The 18155-nt window shown below is 50.4% G+C and overlaps 8 protein-coding genes across 8 annotated transcripts; 5 read left to right on the top strand and 3 right to left on the bottom strand. All coding sequences in view use genetic code 12, as the record gives it.

Moving 5' to 3' along the window:
* Positions 1-1217: 1217 nt before the first annotated feature.
* Positions 1218-2594, top strand: RLM1 (Rlm1p; the record flags this gene model as incomplete). The annotated part of the gene is made up of 1 exon (XM_025482798.1): positions 1218-2594. One exon carries the CDS (start codon positions 1218-1220, stop codon positions 2592-2594), a length of 1377 nt encoding a protein of 458 aa, XP_025337741.1.
* Positions 2595-3374: 780 nt separating this feature from the next.
* On the top strand, positions 3375-4186 carry RPS6A (40S ribosomal protein eS6; the record flags this gene model as incomplete). Its single annotated transcript, XM_025482797.1, has 2 exons — positions 3375-3389; positions 3482-4186. The coding sequence occupies 2 exons, from the start codon at positions 3375-3377 to the stop codon at positions 4184-4186; spliced, it is 720 nt and encodes a 239-aa protein (XP_025337740.1).
* Positions 4187-4268: 82 nt separating this feature from the next.
* On the bottom strand, positions 4269-5462 carry CXQ87_004355 (uncharacterized protein; the record flags this gene model as incomplete). Its single annotated transcript, XM_025482796.1, has 1 exon — positions 4269-5462. The coding sequence occupies one exon, from the start codon at positions 5460-5462 to the stop codon at positions 4269-4271; it is 1194 nt and encodes a 397-aa protein (XP_025337739.1).
* A 666-nt stretch (positions 5463-6128) lies between these two features.
* Positions 6129-10150, top strand: CXQ87_004354 (uncharacterized protein; the record flags this gene model as incomplete). Its single annotated transcript, XM_025482795.1, has 4 exons — positions 6129-8380; positions 9210-9455; positions 9479-9590; positions 9623-10150. 4 exons carry the CDS (start codon positions 6129-6131, stop codon positions 10148-10150), a joined length of 3138 nt encoding a protein of 1045 aa, XP_025337738.1.
* Positions 10151-10697: 547 nt separating this feature from the next.
* CXQ87_004353 (uncharacterized protein) lies at positions 10698-12245 on the top strand (the record flags this gene model as incomplete). The annotated part of the gene is made up of 1 exon (XM_025482794.1): positions 10698-12245. One exon carries the CDS (start codon positions 10698-10700, stop codon positions 12243-12245), a length of 1548 nt encoding a protein of 515 aa, XP_025337737.1.
* Positions 12246-12373: 128 nt separating this feature from the next.
* On the top strand, positions 12374-13585 carry AAT22 (Aat22p; the record flags this gene model as incomplete). The annotated part of the gene is made up of 1 exon (XM_025482793.1): positions 12374-13585. One exon carries the CDS (start codon positions 12374-12376, stop codon positions 13583-13585), a length of 1212 nt encoding a protein of 403 aa, XP_025337736.1.
* A 70-nt stretch (positions 13586-13655) lies between these two features.
* CAS5 (Cas5p) lies at positions 13656-15406 on the bottom strand (the record flags this gene model as incomplete). Its single annotated transcript, XM_025482792.1, has 2 exons — positions 13656-14112; positions 14178-15406. The coding sequence occupies 2 exons, from the start codon at positions 15404-15406 to the stop codon at positions 13656-13658; spliced, it is 1686 nt and encodes a 561-aa protein (XP_025337735.1).
* Positions 15407-16835: 1429 nt separating this feature from the next.
* Positions 16836-17831, bottom strand: MDH1-1 (malate dehydrogenase; the record flags this gene model as incomplete). Its single annotated transcript, XM_025482791.1, has 1 exon — positions 16836-17831. The coding sequence occupies one exon, from the start codon at positions 17829-17831 to the stop codon at positions 16836-16838; it is 996 nt and encodes a 331-aa protein (XP_025337734.1).
* Positions 17832-18155: the final 324 nt, after the last annotated feature.

Below are 18155 nucleotides of genomic sequence, written 5' to 3'. Positions count from 1 at the left end.
ACCACTTTCTAGGGTATTTTTGACAATTTCTCTCCGCATCTTCCCTCTCCAAGCCGTATCTCTAAAAATACCTCCCTATCATTAGACGAACTTCCCAACTACAGCGCCTACCTTTCTCAGAAAACTCCGAATTTCACTACCCATCTGTAAGGCTGGAGATCGTTAATTCGCATACGCAGCTTTGACAGCTCCGCCTCCACAAGCCGTGCTGATGCCAAGCCAGCCAATTCCGTCAACCTTATTCCTTCTAAGCCTTCACAAGTTTATGAATTCCAGCACTCTGTCAATTCAATTCCGCAAATAAAAACCCATTTCTCAAAATCGACTGTCTCTCCATCAGCTTTTCTTTCGCCGCAGCGCCGTTATTCAGCCCCGCTGGGGCTCACCTCACGGGTTTTGCACCCACGCCGCATCCACCACTTTTCGTGTTTTCCTCTGTAAACCGCCTCCGCCACTCCGATTGGCCAAATCTGCGTTTCTGCCTAGTCTATTTGCTGCACCTTTGCAGGTTTTTCTTCAACGCCAGCCTTGCCGAGTCTGGACCAAACGGCACCAAAAAAATTTGACTTTTTCAGCGATAACTCCACCACTCAGCCCCAGCCGCAAAATCCATGGAGCCATTTTTTTCAGACTCTCAGGTTTTGGAACAATTGGCCAGGAGCCCCTGTGCACCATTGTTTAACAAGACCTAGCGTCAGGGACAGCTTCAAAAAAAAATACTACATTTCTAAAGTCACAGTGTTTAAGCTTCCTAGCAGAAAATAATGTCCAGGCACGACGGCGTAAATGTACACTATGTCAGTCCACGGTGGGGCTCGTGATATGTCTCAGCTGCAGCCTCCCTCACCCAAACGTCTCCCTGGGTACACAAAATCTGAACAGTTGTACGACATTTCCCAATTCTCAAATATAAAAGGCACCGAGTCCCCGGCCTTTTCTTCATCTGCTTTTTTTCCTCTTCCTCCTTCGTTTTACTTCCGTCTTCCCACCCCCTCTGCCCTGGAGCCCTGAGTCCCTGGAGTGTATGACAGTGCGCATTTGTTCTGTGCGGATGCCAATTCATACAAGCTCCATCGCCTGTTCGCTTCTATTTATAAGTAGCCGCTTCGATCTCCCAACGGCGCCTTATCTCCCACCACAAAAACCGCCCGCCAGCCCGGCTGCAAATCGCTTAGCAAACTCACCTCAATTATTCCCAATTCCTGTCATCCGACACAATGGGTAGAAGAAAAATCGCAATCGAGCCCTTGACGGACGACCGCAACAGAACCGTCACTTTCGTCAAGCGGAAGGCCGGTCTTTTCAAAAAGGCCCACGAGTTGGCCGTGCTTTGCCAGGTCGACCTTGCCGTCATCATTGTCGGCAACAACAACAAGATATACGAGTTCTCCTCCGTCGACACCCCGGAGCTCATCAAGAGCTACCAGAGATGCGATATCCACGAGCAGAAGCTGCCGGAAAACTACGGCAATTACAAGAAAAAGGCCCATGTTCACGAGCGGCCTATTCTTCTGCCGAAAGACGAGCTCCACGATGTGCCCGTGGACGATGCTGACTCAGACTACGACTCCGAGTCTCCAGAACCAAAGAGACACAAGCCTAATGCTCCGTCCCGCCAATCGACGCCTTCTTCCATGTACAATTCAAAACCACTGGTGGGGTCACGGATCCCGCAGTTTTCTGAGCCTCAAAAGGAGAAACTGCTGCAGCGGCCGGTTCTAAGGGTTCAGATTCCTTCGGACGCTAAGAACTCCAGCAGCAATGACTCCGCAAAGACAATTACCGCGTTGGAAACAACAGATAAAAAGCAAGGTATTGACGATCACGACGGGCAGCTGGTCGGTCGTTCCGACGGCTACTCCAAGTTGAAGGGCATGCCCGCTAAAACGCCCCAGCTCCCCGTACCTACTATAAGCAAATCACAGACACTGAGTCCGTCAAGCGCAATGGCGCCACAACTTCCTCGAAATTCTGGTGTTCCGTTTTTCCACTCGATGCCTCAGGCTTCGCCTGGTGGGTATCAGCCGGCCATTCTTCCTACGCCGGTGCTTAACCAGGTATTCAACCAGCAATATATGGGGCAGTCTGGTTCGGGAAATAACGAAAATAACGGAACCGAAGAGGGCCACCACGACAACGACGATTCCCAAAAGTACAAACCATCTTTCCCACCGCAATTCGCCAACCCAGAACAAACGCCCATGCTGGCGCTCCCGTCCCGCTATGTTAACGATATTTTCCCGTCGCCGTCCAATTTGTACCCCCTGCAAGAATGGCCCCTGGGCATGACCTCCTTCCCTCAAAACATGCCGCATTACTTTGTAGGAATGGTACCGCTGGGCAGTGGAACTACGCCGATGACAGGAAACCCGATGTTTGTGAACGCACGAGGGTCGCTTCTGCTGGCAGTTGGCGGTACCGGAAGTGGAAACGGTTCTGGTTCAGGTCAACGAGGGTTCCATGCCCCGCCTGACGAGAATCTGTCCGGACAGAATAACCAACCCCCGCCGCAACAGCAGCTGCTGAGCACATCCAATACGCTGCCGCAAAATCTGGAGCTCTATATGAGCGGCCAGTTTTTCAAGAAGGATTAGACTGAAGAGCTCAGACAGTGGCATGGACATGGGGTAATAGAGTGGCAGAGGATTCGCTGCAGATGTATATTATGACAAGCATGTATTTTAGAGAAGTGTATGTAGGGTTTCAAAGAGATGATTTATAGTTTTGGGTACGTCCTTATCTCAGCCGATTGATATTATTCACCTCAGGGTCCATGGTGCATCATTTCGCAGCCATTTCTTAGCCAATGCTGTCTAGCATATTTCCAAAGAATGAGTATAGATACTTGAATGATTGACTTTTAATAAATTTTTATAGTACTTAAGAATTGATGTATTAGCTTTTCAAATCCATTTGCTGATCTAGCTACTAATTTCAGTAAAGTAGACTCCTCACTTGCATCTTTCTATCACAAGACACAACATGAGCCTACAACCTGCTTGTAGCAGCCAATCTCAAATCACCTTTCTATTCTTTATTCTCGGAAGACTAGTCAAAATATTTATCTTACTGCCGGTTTGTAGTGGGTGGCCACGGTCGTACGACGTATTAACTTCAGGGCTTCAGCCCTAGAGAAAACTCTCCCCACGTGACGCGCTCGAGTAGCGAGAACTCGTACTATGGACAGTCTTCATAGTGGGGCCTGCACACAAGGCGCCAAATTCGCAGTAAGGCCCACCCACACTACTGCGCAGCTGGGGGAGAAAAAAAAATTCAATTTTCACCAGGCCCGCTTAAAATTTTTTCTTCCATCTCCATCTAGGCTAACAAGTTCAACATGAAGGTATGTTCCCCAATTAACTGCCACCACTGCCATGAAGCAGAACGACGTCCAACGAATCGATCCATGTCAAAATCACCACAAAGTGTCCACGGACCGTCGAGTTATTCCCTGTTGTAAACCCCATGTACTAACATCCAGTTAAACATTTCCTACCCAGCCAACGGTACCCAGAAGAGTATCGACATTGATGACGAGCACAAGTTGCGTGCCTTCTACGAGAAGCGTATGGGCCAGGAGGTTGAGGGTGACCTTGTGAGCGACGAGTTCAAGGGTTACATCTTCAAGATCACCGGTGGTAACGACAAGCAGGGTTTCCCCATGAAGCAGGGTGTCTTGCACCCAACCAGAGTCAGATTGTTGTTGTCTGAGGGCCACTCTTGTTACAGACCAAGAAGATCTGGTGAGAGAAAGAGAAAGTCCGTCAGAGGCTGCATTGTCAACCAGGACTTGTCCGTCCTTGCTCTTGCTATCGTCAAGCAGGGTGAGCAGGACATTGAGGGTTTGACCGACACCACCACCCCAAAGAGATTGGGTCCTAAGAGAGCCAACCACATCAGAAAGTTCTTCGGTTTGACCAAGGAGGACGACGTCAGAGACTACGTTGTCAGAAGAACCGTCGAGAAGAACGGCAAGACCTTCACCAAGGCTCCAAAGATCCAGAGATTGGTCACTCCTCAGACTTTGCAGAGAAAGAGAGCTTTGAAGGCCAAGAAGATCAACAATGCTAGACAGCAGAGAGACGCTGCCGCTGAGTACGCTCAGTTGTTGGCCCAGCGTTTGCACGAGCGTAAGGCTGAGAGAGCCGAAATCAAGAAGAGAAGAGCTTCCTCTTTGAAGGCTTAAGAACAGCGGTACTGTTCACCCCCGTACTATAATTGGTATCTATAAATATCACCTTGTTCGAACTGCAGTGTAGATATATTGGCTATTTGACGTCTATCCGCTTCCTTTGCAGCTCTTCCTCCTCCTCTTCAGACAAGTTCCGTTTCTTGACCAACCGCTTGATGTTTTCATAAACCTGGTCGGTCGTCAAGTTGGACTCGTACGTGAAGTTCTTCTTCATGAAATTGCTCTTCTGTTCCTCGTAACGAGGGTCTCGAAGAAGTACTCGTAAATGTGTGTCAAAGTCCTGCTCTGGTATCTGTTTTCCTGTAATTGGACACTTGATGGTCCGCTGCGAGCGTGGCGTGAACTCTTTGTTTTTACGTTTGAGTCTCGATTCGCCTGCCGCCTTGATCTTCATACCTTTAGGCACTTTGGGCTGTTGCTTTGCCTCGGGTTCAGGTTCTTGTTTTGCTTCTGGTTCTGGTTGCTGAGGTGCCTCTGGTTTAGCAGTAGGTATCTCGATTTCCTTGGACTTCGCTTGCAAAGACCTATAGACGATATCGTCTCGAGATAAGGGTATTGGAAGCTCGCTTACCTCATCAACAGCATCGAAATTGACCTTAGCCACGAGGGTGAAATTCTGCCAATCGATAGATGCATAGTGGAGCTGTTTGTTCTTCTTCTCTGTCTCCTCTGTTTTCCTCTCGATCTTATGCTGCTGCTCATAGACAGCACGATCGTAAGCGTTTTGAAACAAATTGTTGTTTTCCAGCATAATCTTCTCATGAAGCTCCTTGGACTGGGTGTTTTTGTCAGGATTCTCCACTACGTTGATGACTGTCTGATACTGTTTCAATAATCTCGTGAACAAAGCGTGAAGCGAATGCGAGCGCCTTAAAAATGCAAATTGACTTCGGTTGCCTCTCTGCTCCATATAGCGATATAGACTATCGATGTGTCTCTGTGAGTTGCAGGCAACATACAATGCAGTGAGTTTCACAACTTCAAGGTCGAAAGCCAGAATAGGTGGAAGCTCAGTAAGAAATTGAAGATCTCTCGGTTTGGCTAGTGGTTGAGTTTCCACTTTTTCCTCTTCGGCTTCTTTGGCTGGAGCTTCTGTCTTGCTGAGCTGAGCCTTGTAGTACTCATGATACTCATTTCCAGGTTTAAGAAACGAGAACTTCCCGTCCTTGTCATTCTTTATTAGTCTTTCTTCAAAGCTGCTGCCATTTTTCAAAACATATCCAGCAGTTTTTTCTATCGTATCTCGTAGCTGTATTGGAGGTATAGACATGATGATAGAAGTAGGTAGATGAGCTCTTGATGTCGCACTCTGTGGAGGACTCGCTTAAATGGCTGCAAAACAGGGCTCCGTTGGACAGAGCACAGAATACAGACAAGAGAAAGAAAAGCTAAATTTTTGGGCTAATTCTAGATGGCTGAATTGAATTATGGCATCAATTATACTGTATCTCCCTCGTGTAAGCTGCGAGCACACGTACCTCGCCCAATTTTTGAGCTAGAGCGCTCAAATTTTGCCAGAATACTCCCATAGACCTAAGCAACACTATTAAATCTTTTGATCAACCTATTAGACATTCTTCAAATTACACACCTCTTATTTCACTCCAACGGTACACCTTGCATCAATTGGCACTCTGGCCGAGTGGTCTAAGGCGCCAGGGTAAGGTTACCTTACCATACATTCCTGGTCTCTTCGGAGGCGCGAGTTCGAACCTCGCGGGTGTCAATATTTTTTTCCTGTCGTCTAAGCCGCCTATCCATTGTATTTTACGTTTTAGGCCCCGTCATTTTTTTACTTCATTGTTGGGTCCTTGTCGGAGTTATTTAGCATCCGGCTCCGGGGGCACTTGTGCCGCAAAAGTGTAGACTATCTTCACGTGATGCACATAGTAATTCGCCTCAGATCCTTTAACACTAGGTGCTTCTTAGAACCATAATGATACACCTTCTGGACCGAATGGAACCTCGTCCACGTGCACGGAGCACCTCCAGTGCTTCAAAGTACGGTCCTTCAAGAAGAGGCTCCATTTCATCCCCAAAGGCCACCCCCAAGTCTGGATATGACTCCTCAAGTTCCTCAGACAAGGATGGCATGGCTGGAGAATTAGATCAGATCGGCCGTTTGAGCATCCCGTCATGGCCATCGTTGAAAGAGGGCTTCCCGAACTTCTCCGGCTTCCCCAGCTTTGGCAATCTACCTCAGCTCCCGTCTTTTGATCTACCCTACTTTGATCTATCCGAGGTCTCCAAATATGTTTCACAATACATGAACTCCTTGAAGGGCAAGGACGGCGCCGAGGAGGACCCGGAGCGCATGAACTCGGTCAAAACTGCCGTGGCTACAAAGATACAGATGAACAGTTTCCTACAAGACTTGCGAAACGGCCGATCCCTTCAAGCTGCTATTGATAGACTACAGCCACTCACGGATTTAATCCATGAGGTCATTACTCTTCCTGTGGATGGCGACGAAGAGCTCGAGAAGGAGCTGGAAACGGCATTTGAGCCCGAAGGTGTAGGTGAAATTGTGAACCGTGACCAACCATTATTGACCCAACTAGTGCCCCCTGAGGGAGAGGAAATTGATGGGCTTTTAGATCCAACGCACAGACCCAGGCGAGACAGACATAGAAACAAGGCCCATAGGCTTTTTAAGCGTGCTGGCAGTGTTGTGCTTTCGGATGATACCCAGACAGGGAGCGACTTAGACTATATGGATGAACTCACGCCTGAGGAGGCAAGGGCACTCACACATTTGGATTCGATAGATGACTTTTACAAAGAGGATCTTCTCCGCAGCAAGATCCAGAAAATTCAAAATTTGGCCGACCTCAGTCAGCTGTCCAAGAACAAATTGGTAACGCGTCTCATGATGGGCAACTATTACAAGTACATCAACGAGAAGCTCTCGGAAGAAAAGGGCTTTTCATTGCGGAATCAGGCTGGACTCCACTTGCCGGAGGAGAAAGACAAGGAGTGCAAACATGAGGTCGAGGAGCAACCACCATTAACGAATGACGAAGAATCAGGGGACGAGAGCATGGAGGAAGTGGACGATGATGAGGTGGTTTTGACTAGAGAGGATACATTGCCATCTTGGTTTGATAAAGAGAAGAACATTTTGGGTTGCAGCCATTACCAAAGAAATTGCAAACTTGAATGTCCCACATGTCTCAAATGGTACCCTTGCCGATTCTGCCACGATCAAGAGGTTCTGGACCATAAGCTTCAACGAAACGCTGTCAAACATATTCTTTGCATGAAGTGCAATGCTCCTCAGGTTCCAGACACCGCATACTGTGTCAACTGTGAAGAGGAACTAGCAAACTACTTCTGTCTCAAATGTGTGTTGTACGACAATGACCCCAACAAGGATATTTACCACTGTGATAAATGTGGTATTTGCCGTTTGGGCCTTGGAATTGGCAAAGACTACTTCCATTGTGACGAGTGCAATATCTGCCTAAGCATCGACTTGAAGGAACATCACAAGTGTGTGACCAATACCACCCATTGCAACTGCCCCATCTGCAACGAGTATCTTTTTGCAAGTGTCAGCAAGGTGGTTTTCATGAAATGTGGCCACCTGATCCACGAGCTGTGCTACGACGAGATGGTGAAACATTCATACAAGTGCCCTGTTTGCAAGAAGACCGTGGTGAATGTCGAAACACAATTCAGAATCCTCGATCAGGAAATTCGTCAGCTGCCTCTTCCCCACCCATACAACATGTGGAGGTGCATCATTAGCTGCAACGACTGTAAAGGCAAGTCAAGTTGTCAATACCATGTGCTTGGGCTCAAGTGCAAGTATTGTCAAAGCTACAACACCAACCAGCTCAAGCTCATAAAGCCGGAGGAGGAGAGTGTCGACAATTCCGCAGAAGAGGAGCTGGACGGCGACAATGATCGTATTGCGTCGATGCGGCTCATGCAAACGAACCTCAGCAGCAACTTCATCATCGACGAGCAAACGACAGACAACAACACTGAGTACGACGCAGACTACAACAGTGATGGTGAGGAGCTGGATGACCAAGGCGGCAACTCCGGCAGCATAGTGAATTTCCGCAGGCTCACCAAATCGCTACTAGGAAAGAGAGACGTTGACAGGACTTCAATAACGGCAGTTTTCCAAAACTTTATCAATAATACGATGTCGGAGATGAACTCCGATAACGAAGTGCAGTCGGATCCGGACATAATTGGTGGGTTTTAGACCCAATTTTTTTTTTTCTGGAACCCCAAGACGTCACGAAGTGCTGCAAATGTCACGGCGCCCCAATGCCTGTATAGGCAATCCCAACCGTTACTGTTGTTGGGCCCCAAATCTGGGGAAAATGTCAACGTCGGCGATCATAGCCAAACGGCCAAATTTTTTCGATTTTTCCCAAACTCTTCCAAATCTGGCCCCTCCCAAATCGCTTTCCTTGGATTAGTTGCTAATTTGGCCCCATCTGGCAGGTTCAGCACGTGAGGCCACCGCATGGGCGCATAAGCTTGCCTATGCTAGTCGTTTAGTTTCACTGTGTGCCTGCAAGCGATAAAAGACGCACATACCCACCTGGCCCAATAAATACCCCAACGCCTGGAAGCGGCACGATTTTCTGCGGACCTGATTCAAACCTCCATTTTTTCTTCTACCATTTCATCCTCCCCATCCCAGCCAACATCACTCCTCTTCCTTGCTATTTCCTCGGCGACTCTCTGTGTGACCTTATATACACTGCGAATCGCTGCTCCCGTTCTGGACCTCCCGGCGTGGAACTCAATTCACAACTCTGCTCTTCCACCAAAGCAGCGCCACCCGTCTTTCCATACAATGAATCAGATATGAATTCCATCAAAAAGCTAGTTGCATCATTTGAGCCCTTTTATCTGCCTCCGCTCGAGGCGGAAAAGGCACAATCCCTCGACGACAAGGTCCATAAGGATCCAGAGCAGGAAGCCCCCGAAACCATAGAAACAACCGAATCCACAGAATCAAATGAACCCGTCACATCAAAACAACCGCCAGCGCCTTCATTTCTTCGGCAGCTCTGGTCACTCATTTTGTTTCTCCCCAGAACTTGATCATACGCCCACTCATGCTCTTGTGGCTTCTAATAACATTTCCATTCACCTACTTCTTCGAGCAGGAGTATCCTCAAATTCTCAGCAACAACTCGCCGACCTCCCAGGAGGAGCAGCGGGAGAAGATTGAGTTGCTCAAGCAAGAGCGCATCATGGCCAACCACATCAAGTCACCCTCTTCCCTGTCGAAGTACTTCATCCCACCCCGCCCAGACTATTCCCATTATCCCGAAATCCCGACAAAAGAAAGAAGAAGAAGGTGCTCATATTAGATCTAGACGAGACGCTTATTCACTCCCTCTCGCGAGGTGCTCCCGGTCACTCGGTGGATCGGGCGGCCAGTGCCACATGATCGAGTTGAAAGTCAACAACGTCTCCACACTATACTATGTTTATAAAAGACCCTACTGCGATTTTTTCCTCAAAGAGTTGAGCAAGTGGTTTGAGCTTCAGATATTCACTGCCAGCGTGCAAGAGTATGCTGATCCCATTATCGATTGGCTAGAAATGGACTTGATCGACTACAAGAAGGTCCAAGGTGCCCAGCGAGACCCGCCAAGCAAGGTGTTCACCAAGCGCTACTACCGTAACGATTGCACGTACAGACAGGGCGTCGGATACATCAAGGATTTATCCAAGTTCTTCCCGAAGGACGACGATCTCAAGAACGTGATCATCTTGGACAACTCCCCAGTGAGTTATGCTTTGCACGAGCACAATGCCGTGATGATCGAAGGCTGGATCAACGACCAGAGCGACAGAGACTTGGTAAACCTTTTGCCCATGCTCTACAGTTTGAGTATGTGTATTGACGTGAGGTTTATCTTGGAATGCGGAGCGGCGAAAAACTCTTTGAGAGTTTATGATATAGTTAATGATTCATGAACAGTACGCATTGTGTAGGCATCGATTGATAAGCTTTTGACTTACAGTTCACCTTGCATTGAGACAATGCTTCCTCAAAATGGGTAAACAAATCGCGTCGGAAGGGAACTTCCGTGTATTGACTCTAGGGTAATCTTAGAGTTGAGGTTTCAAAAATAGAATGCTTTAACTTGCCTGTTGATTCAGGCATCATTAGGGCTCGTAGAGAAGTTTTTCTTCAAAAATGAAATAAACATGAAATTGTTTTTTGGCTTCCTTCAATTGCTTCAACTATTCGATTGACAAAAAAATAGACTTAGTAGCTTATCCACCGAAGACCACCACTGCTTCTCGAAATCTACACGCATTCTCTTAATGGATGCAAAATGGTAAACCTTCGAGCTACACCCAAAAACTCACAAACACTTTGGAAGCTTCAATTGCAGAAGATTCAAAACCGTTCTTGTCAAAAATGCTTCAATCACAAAATATCAAAAAATTACAAGTAGAGAAGATCCCTCTATATTCTCACCTCTTCCATCTCTGGCGCGCGATCTGATCAACTACCATGCTGCTACAAGAGCTCAACGCTAAACTAACAGAAGGAGTCGAAGTGGCTGAGACCCTAGTTGCGATAAGAGACACTCTTCGTCAGAAAGACATCCGTGACTCTCCCGAAGGAAATGGTATCTTGGATCAAGTACTCCGTTACTTCGACGACTACACGGTTGATGTGCTTAAGGTGCTTGTGAACTATACCGCCGATAGCGACGGCAACAGGTACTCTTTGTATGCTGAGGATGAATTCTGGAGAAAAGCAGGGAATGTATTAATGGGCGAAGATGCTGCGGCAGCTGAGTTGGTGGTGATCCTTATGGCCCAATACATGTACAATGTTGGAGAGTCCTACCGTGCACTGTTCAGCGAAGTTTTCATTAATGCTAGGGACGCCATCATTGATTATGTCTTGAAACCAGAGTGTGCTGCTGAGGAGACTGCCGTGGAGTTGCTATCGGAGATTCCAGACAACAAGATGGCTATATATGATCAACGCGCTCAACAATTGGTCGACAAGATGATAAAGGCGTTTGATGGTGATTTAGAAGATGAGCATTGCCTTTACTGGGTCATGGTTTTCGAGAAAGTGACACGATACGGCAAGGCAGATGCTCACAGCGTTTCTGGTTTATACGCTAAGGTACCAGATGATGACTTCGAACGCCAGCACAAAAGAAGGCTTTTCGGAGGCCAGGGTAACATTTTCCTGGGCCCCGCGTACGACAATTGGGCGAACGTGGAGAAAAGTATAGACTACGTGGTGGGAGATGGCGACAACTTTGCTACTGCCGCAGCTGCCATCGATGTGGGCAATTGCGTGAAAAGCAAAGAGGACCAGGCAAAAATCACCGCATTGATAGAAGAAAGAGTCGGGCTCGAGCGATTCATCACTAGTCTCATCACTCGGAAGTGGGACGATATGATCCAGAGCCAATATGTGCACTGTCTCGCGAACCTTTTGCAGCCAGAGGTGAGCGAGCTCCTTTTCAAACACTGGAAGCTGTTTTACCCCATAGTGAAGTCCGCTTGCGACAATCCCGGATATGTGCCCAAGGCGGCTGTCACCCTGAATAAGCTTTTGAAAAAACTTGCTCTCGCAGAGAACGCCGAAAAATATCCAGAATTGTGGTTGCAGTTCTGCTCGGCACTGAACGTGCTTCGGGCGCTCATGCAACGAGAGGAAGGCATCGTTTTGCTTGAAAACAAAACCCTCCGCCCACTGATCCTAACAGCTTTATTCGAAACGCCCGCTCACATCTCCGAAACCGATCTCTTGGATCAGCTTCGGGCGCAGGCGCTTTTTTTCTCCCACGGCACCATCAGATCAAAACTCGCGCCAGACACTGCACTTGCCAGTGCGGTAGCGGGGCCGTTTGCGCTGTTTTTACTGGAGCTTCACAAAAGCCTTGCGGAAAGCGAGCAGAAGCCTGCAGCGGTTTTGAACAACGCTGGGTTCGTGGCTGCAAAAGCCAAAGAATTATTTACGCTGGACGACGAGGCCGTCAAGATTTGTGAAGATTTTCTTCGCTTCATGTCGTGCCACACCCAGTCTCAGTGAGTCCCCAATTGTGGTCTGGGCTGCCCCTCCGGAACCGCACGGTTGTTCGCGGCCTCCATCCCAATTGCCTTAGCGCCCCAGTGGGGCCATATAACGGAGATGCTTTCCGCCTGTTTCACCCCATCACAATGACTGTTTCTTCGTATTTTGCAAATCTCGACGACTCGCCTCCAGACCCAATCGCCCAGCTCATGGAGGCGTCGGCTGCCGACCCCAACCCAGACAAAATCGACGTCTCCATCGGTGTCTACAAGTGTGACAAGGGAAACCCCCACTATGTATTTCCATGCGTGGAGCAGGCAAAGAAGCAATTAGCCGAAAATGACCCTGGCCACTGCTACACGAACATGACGGGTATTCCGGCCTTCCGCCAGCTGGCCCAGCGCACCATCTTTGGTGAAAACCACGACAATGTTGTGTCTCTCCAAGCCATCTCTGGCCTGGGCTCTTTGCACTTTGCCTTTGCCTTTTTGAGATCCGCGGGTCTCAAAGACTTCTACGTGGGCGTGCCTGCCTGGGGTAACTACCAGGGCATGATCGAGCACGTTGGCGGTGTTTTCCACAGCTACAAGTACTTTGACGAAGCTTCGCGTGGAGTGGATTTTGCATCCACCATCGAGGCGCTCAATACCGCTCCTGCACGTTCTGTCTTTGTCCTCCAGGCAGTCTGCCACAACCCGACCGGTTGCGACTACACGCAGGACCAGTGGCTGCAAATCATCACCTTGCTTAAAGAAAGAGACTTATTCCCTGTGTTTGACATTGCCTACCAGGGTTTTGCCAGCGGCTCGGTTGACACCGACGCTTGGGCCATCAGACAGGCCTACGCCTCGGGCATCGAGTTCATGGTGTGCCAGAGTTTCTCGAAAAACATGGGCCTCTACGCAGAGAGAGCAGGCTGTCTCCATGTGGTGGTCAACGACAAGAACAGTGTGGCCAATGTCACTTCGCAATTGACTGCTCTTGCCCGTCACGAGATCTCTTTTGCTCCTGCCTTTGGCGCCAGAGTTGCCACTATAGTTCAGACCGACCCTGCCATTCTGCAGCAGTGGAAGACCGACGTTGCCGACGTTTGCAACCGTATTAAGCAGGTTCGTCACCAGATCGTCGAGAAGCTCGAGAAGCTCCAGACCCCAGGCAACTGGGACCACGTGGTTCAGCAAAACGGCTTGTTCTGCTTCACGGGCTTGACGCCATTGCAGGTTCAAAAATTGATCCTGGAACACTCCATCTACCTCACAGCCAACGGCCGTATCAACGTGGCCGGCCTCAATCTGTCTAATTTGGACGCCTTCTGCCGTGCCGTTGACGCCGTCGTCAGAAAGTATCCTGCCGCTTAGGCTCTACGTATATACCTAAAATGCATAGTATGGCCTATAGACCAAAAAGAGTCCCCTGGACTCGTTCTTCTTATACAATCTTACCGTGTATCTTCTTGAGATGCGCCTTGAGGTTATCCTTCCTGTTGAAGCGCCGCCCACAATCGGGCTCGTCACACTGGAACGGCTTGTCTGTCGAGTGGCTCTTCAAATGACGCTTGACATGCTCAGGCCGCTGAAATCTGGCGAGACAAAGCGGACACTTATGCTTTTTCTTCGGGTCGTAGACATCGTTTTGCTCCTGCTGCACGTAGATGGGCCTTTTCAGGTCCAGCTGGAGAATGCTTTCGGCGAATTTTGCAATGTCCTCTGTCGTGGAGGTCTTTTGAATTTGCGACGCGGTCGGGTATCCTGTCAAGACCTTGGAGGACAATTTCTTAGCAGCAGCGTTCAACAAGTTCAGGCGATGATTGTTGTGTGTGGGCCTCAGGCCCAGCGGCATATTGGCCAGGACGTGGGTGATCGGGGCATCAAGCGACCCGAGGACACTGGAGGCAGCGGAGAAGCATGGCCGTGAGAGGCGCTAGCACTACTGCTGGATTGGGTGATAGACGCAAGGTCTATGGATGCTGGATAAGACTTCAAGCTGGTGTCGGTCATGCGATCGGAGGCGACTAGCTCCGGCAGCAACAAGTCGATGGATGCAGATTTTTTGAACGCATCGTGCGGATGCTGTTCGCTGTTGTACTTTGGAGGCGAGCCGTCAGCCAGTAGTTCGGGCGTCAGGTCAAACACGTTGGATAAGTCGTGGGAGGAGGAGTGGCCCAGACGGGAGTTGACGACGCGGGCCATCCTCAGCTGGTCGCCAAACGACGTGAACAGCTTTGCTTTACGTAGCTGCTTACATGCGTCGTCCTCCTGGTCCTCGATCTTGATGGAGTCCAAGGTGTCGTTGCGACGAAGCATCGCTGGACGGCTCTGGCTGGGGCCCGCCAGATCGAGCAACAGGCCGCCAAAGCTTTGATTGTGCGAGATGGGCGTGAAATACTGAGAACCCATGGGCGTCTTGCCTGCTGGCGTCGCTAGCGGCGTGGAGTCGTCGAGACCAACGCGAGGCGAGACAAAGTCGTTGTGGAACGGGTTGTGCTCGTTCAAGTTGACGTTGCAGTTGGCCAAGGCGTCGTAGCTCTTGTTGCTAGCCACGGAGGCCAAAAGGTGGGCCAGGGACGGCTCCAAGCTGGCTTTCAGCCGCGAGCGCCGGTGACCCTTGAGCGGAGTCTTGCCGACTTTGGCGTGGGTCAAGGGCAGCACGCCGCCACGGAGAGGCGTTGTGTACGAGATAGAGGTTGATTTGTGGCGGCGGCCCGGGGTGGCGGTGGGCTGCAAGGCGGAATGAGGCAGATCAAGCAACAGCGGGTTCAGCACCAGCAGCAGAAGCTGAGGCACCAGGTCGGCCAGAAGCTGGAGATTCGCCAGCAGCAGGTAGAAGGTGCCCAGCGGCGGGTCGGCCAGGTTGGACACGATCAGCAGCAGGTGCTGGTGGGAGCGTCTGTAGGTGTCATCCAAGGATATGTTTCTGGAGTGGTGGAAAGCATGGGACTTGTTGCGGGCGGGTTCCTCGTGGAAAGGCGCCAGAAGCGGGCGGTGGGCGGACTCCTCCAAGTCAAAGTCCAACGCCAGATCGTAAAAGTCCAGCGGGAGGTCGGCGAAATCCAAGTCGTACACGGACGGGGAGTTGGTCTGGTTTTGCACGTCGGGATTGTCGATGTTTTGGAGCGCCGGTAGCGTGTCTTGGGAGTAGTAGGGCGGGGGGTGGTGGTGGTGCTGGGAGGGAGAGCTCATGAGAAACTTTTCCATGGCCCCTGGGCTGATTGTGATGGTGGAGGATGAAGCCCTTTGGCTCTAGGACGTGCTGGTTGGAGGGGGAAAAGCGAGGTAGCGGCCCAGAAAAACGCACGAAGAAAAAAGCGAGCTGAGACAGCGCAGGGCGACACAAGCAAGGCAGACGAGGAAGAGGTAATGGGGTATGAAGAAAAAAAAAATTAAGATTGAAATTGCAATTTTTGCCTATTGGAAAAACAGCAAAAAATAAAAAGAAGTGGTGGACTGGTGGGAGACGGCGACCACTGCCGGCTGAAAAATGGCACCTGATCCGCCCACACGAGCTAGGGCTACGGAATCGGGTGGGCCAAGGCGGCACCTTCACATACTGGGCGATTCTCGGGAAAACCGTTTGTGCTGTTTTTCCGCTGCCTGCTGCCAACGCCGCCACGGCTCTTCCACGAGAATTCCACCGCCGGCAAACGAGCTGGATCTCCAGCGCCCAGTGGCTGCGAATCCTGGGTGTGCGCCGGGCTAGGCGGGCTATTTGTGGCTGCGGCGCCGCGCGCCGCGCAAACCGTCACCACCACCACGCCACCACACCATGAAATTTGAATTGTACTACTAAACCGCCGTTTCTGCCCGCAATTGCTTTTCGTCTACTGAGCCGTCGCCAACGATAATGTGGGCGCGCCGAAGGACGCGTCCTGTGTCCTGCACACAGGTGACAAAAAAAGAAGCTCGCCTGTCACCGCGACGCGATAACAATACTTTGGCGACCGGGCAGCGCCACCGCTCCGCCTCCCCGTCTATTTTTGGCGCCCCGCCATGCCTTAACTACGAGCAGGTAGCAACAAGTTTCGGCACGCATTCCGCCGGGAGCAGCAAGCCTCCAAAAAGCAACATCCGTGCACCACACCGCAATTTTTTTTTTTTTTTTTTCCCACCGGGCCCTTTTTCCTCCATGCATAGAACCATGCACTTGCTCGCTTACACCGCTGTGCGTGGAAATGGCGAGGTGAGGTTGGAGGAGGTGGTGCGTGGGATCACCTATATTCCATAAGGGTTTCTGATTTTGCGTTTTCTTGTTGACGGGTGGGTGACGTCACCGCACCCCGCGGCTATTTTCGTATTTTAAAGTTTCCTCAGCAAATCTCAAACGCTCGACCCCTGAGCCGCCATGTCGGATGATGCCGGACACCGCGTCGGAGGCTTAGGGGCAAATTTTGTCAGAGAAATCGGGCCATTGCCTGTGGTTGTGGAATTTGGACCGGACCCTCCGTTCGTCCGTTCTATGTCATTGCCCAATGGGGCAATACCCTTGAATCGTTGCATGAGGTCATTGCACTTGGCACAAGCTGCATCCATGCTGATAGCTACCCTTGGCTGCCTACATCCATGTCTAGATCATTTTATTTAAAGCGTACTAGCAACGTCTCACGTCAAACACTTATGGGTTCTGCTTGACAAAGTCAACACCCTTCTTGATGTTGCCAACCAAGGTCTCCTTGGCCTTCTTGATCAAGCCCTCCTCGTAGTCGGACAACTCGCCCAAACCGTGGATCTTCTCAGCACCATCTGGGCCCAAGGTCACCTTGGAGGAGAAGAAGTCAACACCCTCGTCCTTGAACAATGGGGAGTCGACGAAAGATGGCTCGACGACGTCGGTCTCGCCGGCCAAACCGTCCAACACAGAGCCGGCAAATCTGGCACCAGCCTGGGCCATGGACAAAGTGGCAGAACCAGCACCGTCCTTGGCCTGGACAACCTCGTCACCACCGAACTGGATTCTGTGGACCAAGGCGTCTCTGGTCTCAGCGTCCAAGCCCTTGTGGTTGGTCTGAGACAACAATGGGACAATGGTGACACCAGAGTGACCGCCGACAACGGTGATCTTCTCGTTGACAGGGTTGGTACCGGCAACCTCAGAGGCGAATCTGGAGGCTCTCAAGACGTCCAAGGTGGTGACACCGAACAACTTCTTGGGGTTGTACACACCCTTAGATTTGAGCACCTCAGCGACAATTGGCACGGTGGAGTTGACTGGGTTGGAGATGATACAGAGGGAGGCGTTTGGAGCGTAGTCAGCAGCAGCCTTGGCCAAGTCTCTGACAATGGAGGCGTTGGTGTTGAACAAGTCGTCTCTGGTCATACCTGGCTTTCTTGGGACACCAGCTGGGATGACGATAACGTCAGAGCCAGACAAGGCCTGCTCCAAAGAGTCAGGGTTGTATCCCTTGACGGTGGAGTTGGTTGGGACGTGGGAAACATCGGCAGCAACACCTGGGGCGCCCTTCAAGTCGTAAAGGGCCAAGTCAGTAACCTTGTGGTTCAACTTCATCAAAAGCGACAATGGCTGGCCAATTCCACCACCGGCACCGAGCACGGCAACCTTGTAGGCGTTGGAAGCGGAGGCAGAGAAAGATCTGGCAGAAACCTTGAACATTACGAAGAAGTGGGAGTCTGGGGGTGTGGATCTCGGCCCGGTGAATTTTCTCGCGCTTATATAGTCGTGGGGATAGTGTGAAAACCGCTTGAACCCGCACATACGGGCCAATCAGCGCGAACGATTCCAAGGCCCTTCAGCCCTCTCCGAGGCCGACCGATCCTGCCATTATGGGGGTCTGTTGGCATTGCGGGTTGATGGAGGTTTGGAAAAATTCTAAAGAATTGGCGGACTTCATTTGCTTTTCTTTCTCTCCCCTGATTGGTGCAATTGAACGCCTGTGGCTCGAGGCTTTTCGCAGCCATAATCTGGGGTTGACAGAAG

This window comes from Candidozyma duobushaemuli (assembly GCF_002926085.2).
Source record: "Candidozyma duobushaemuli strain B09383 chromosome Unknown E_B09383, whole genome shotgun sequence".
Classification (NCBI taxonomy): Eukaryota; Fungi; Ascomycota; class Pichiomycetes; order Serinales; family Metschnikowiaceae; genus Candidozyma; species Candidozyma duobushaemuli.
This window is presented reverse-complemented; position numbering and strand designations above follow the sequence as displayed.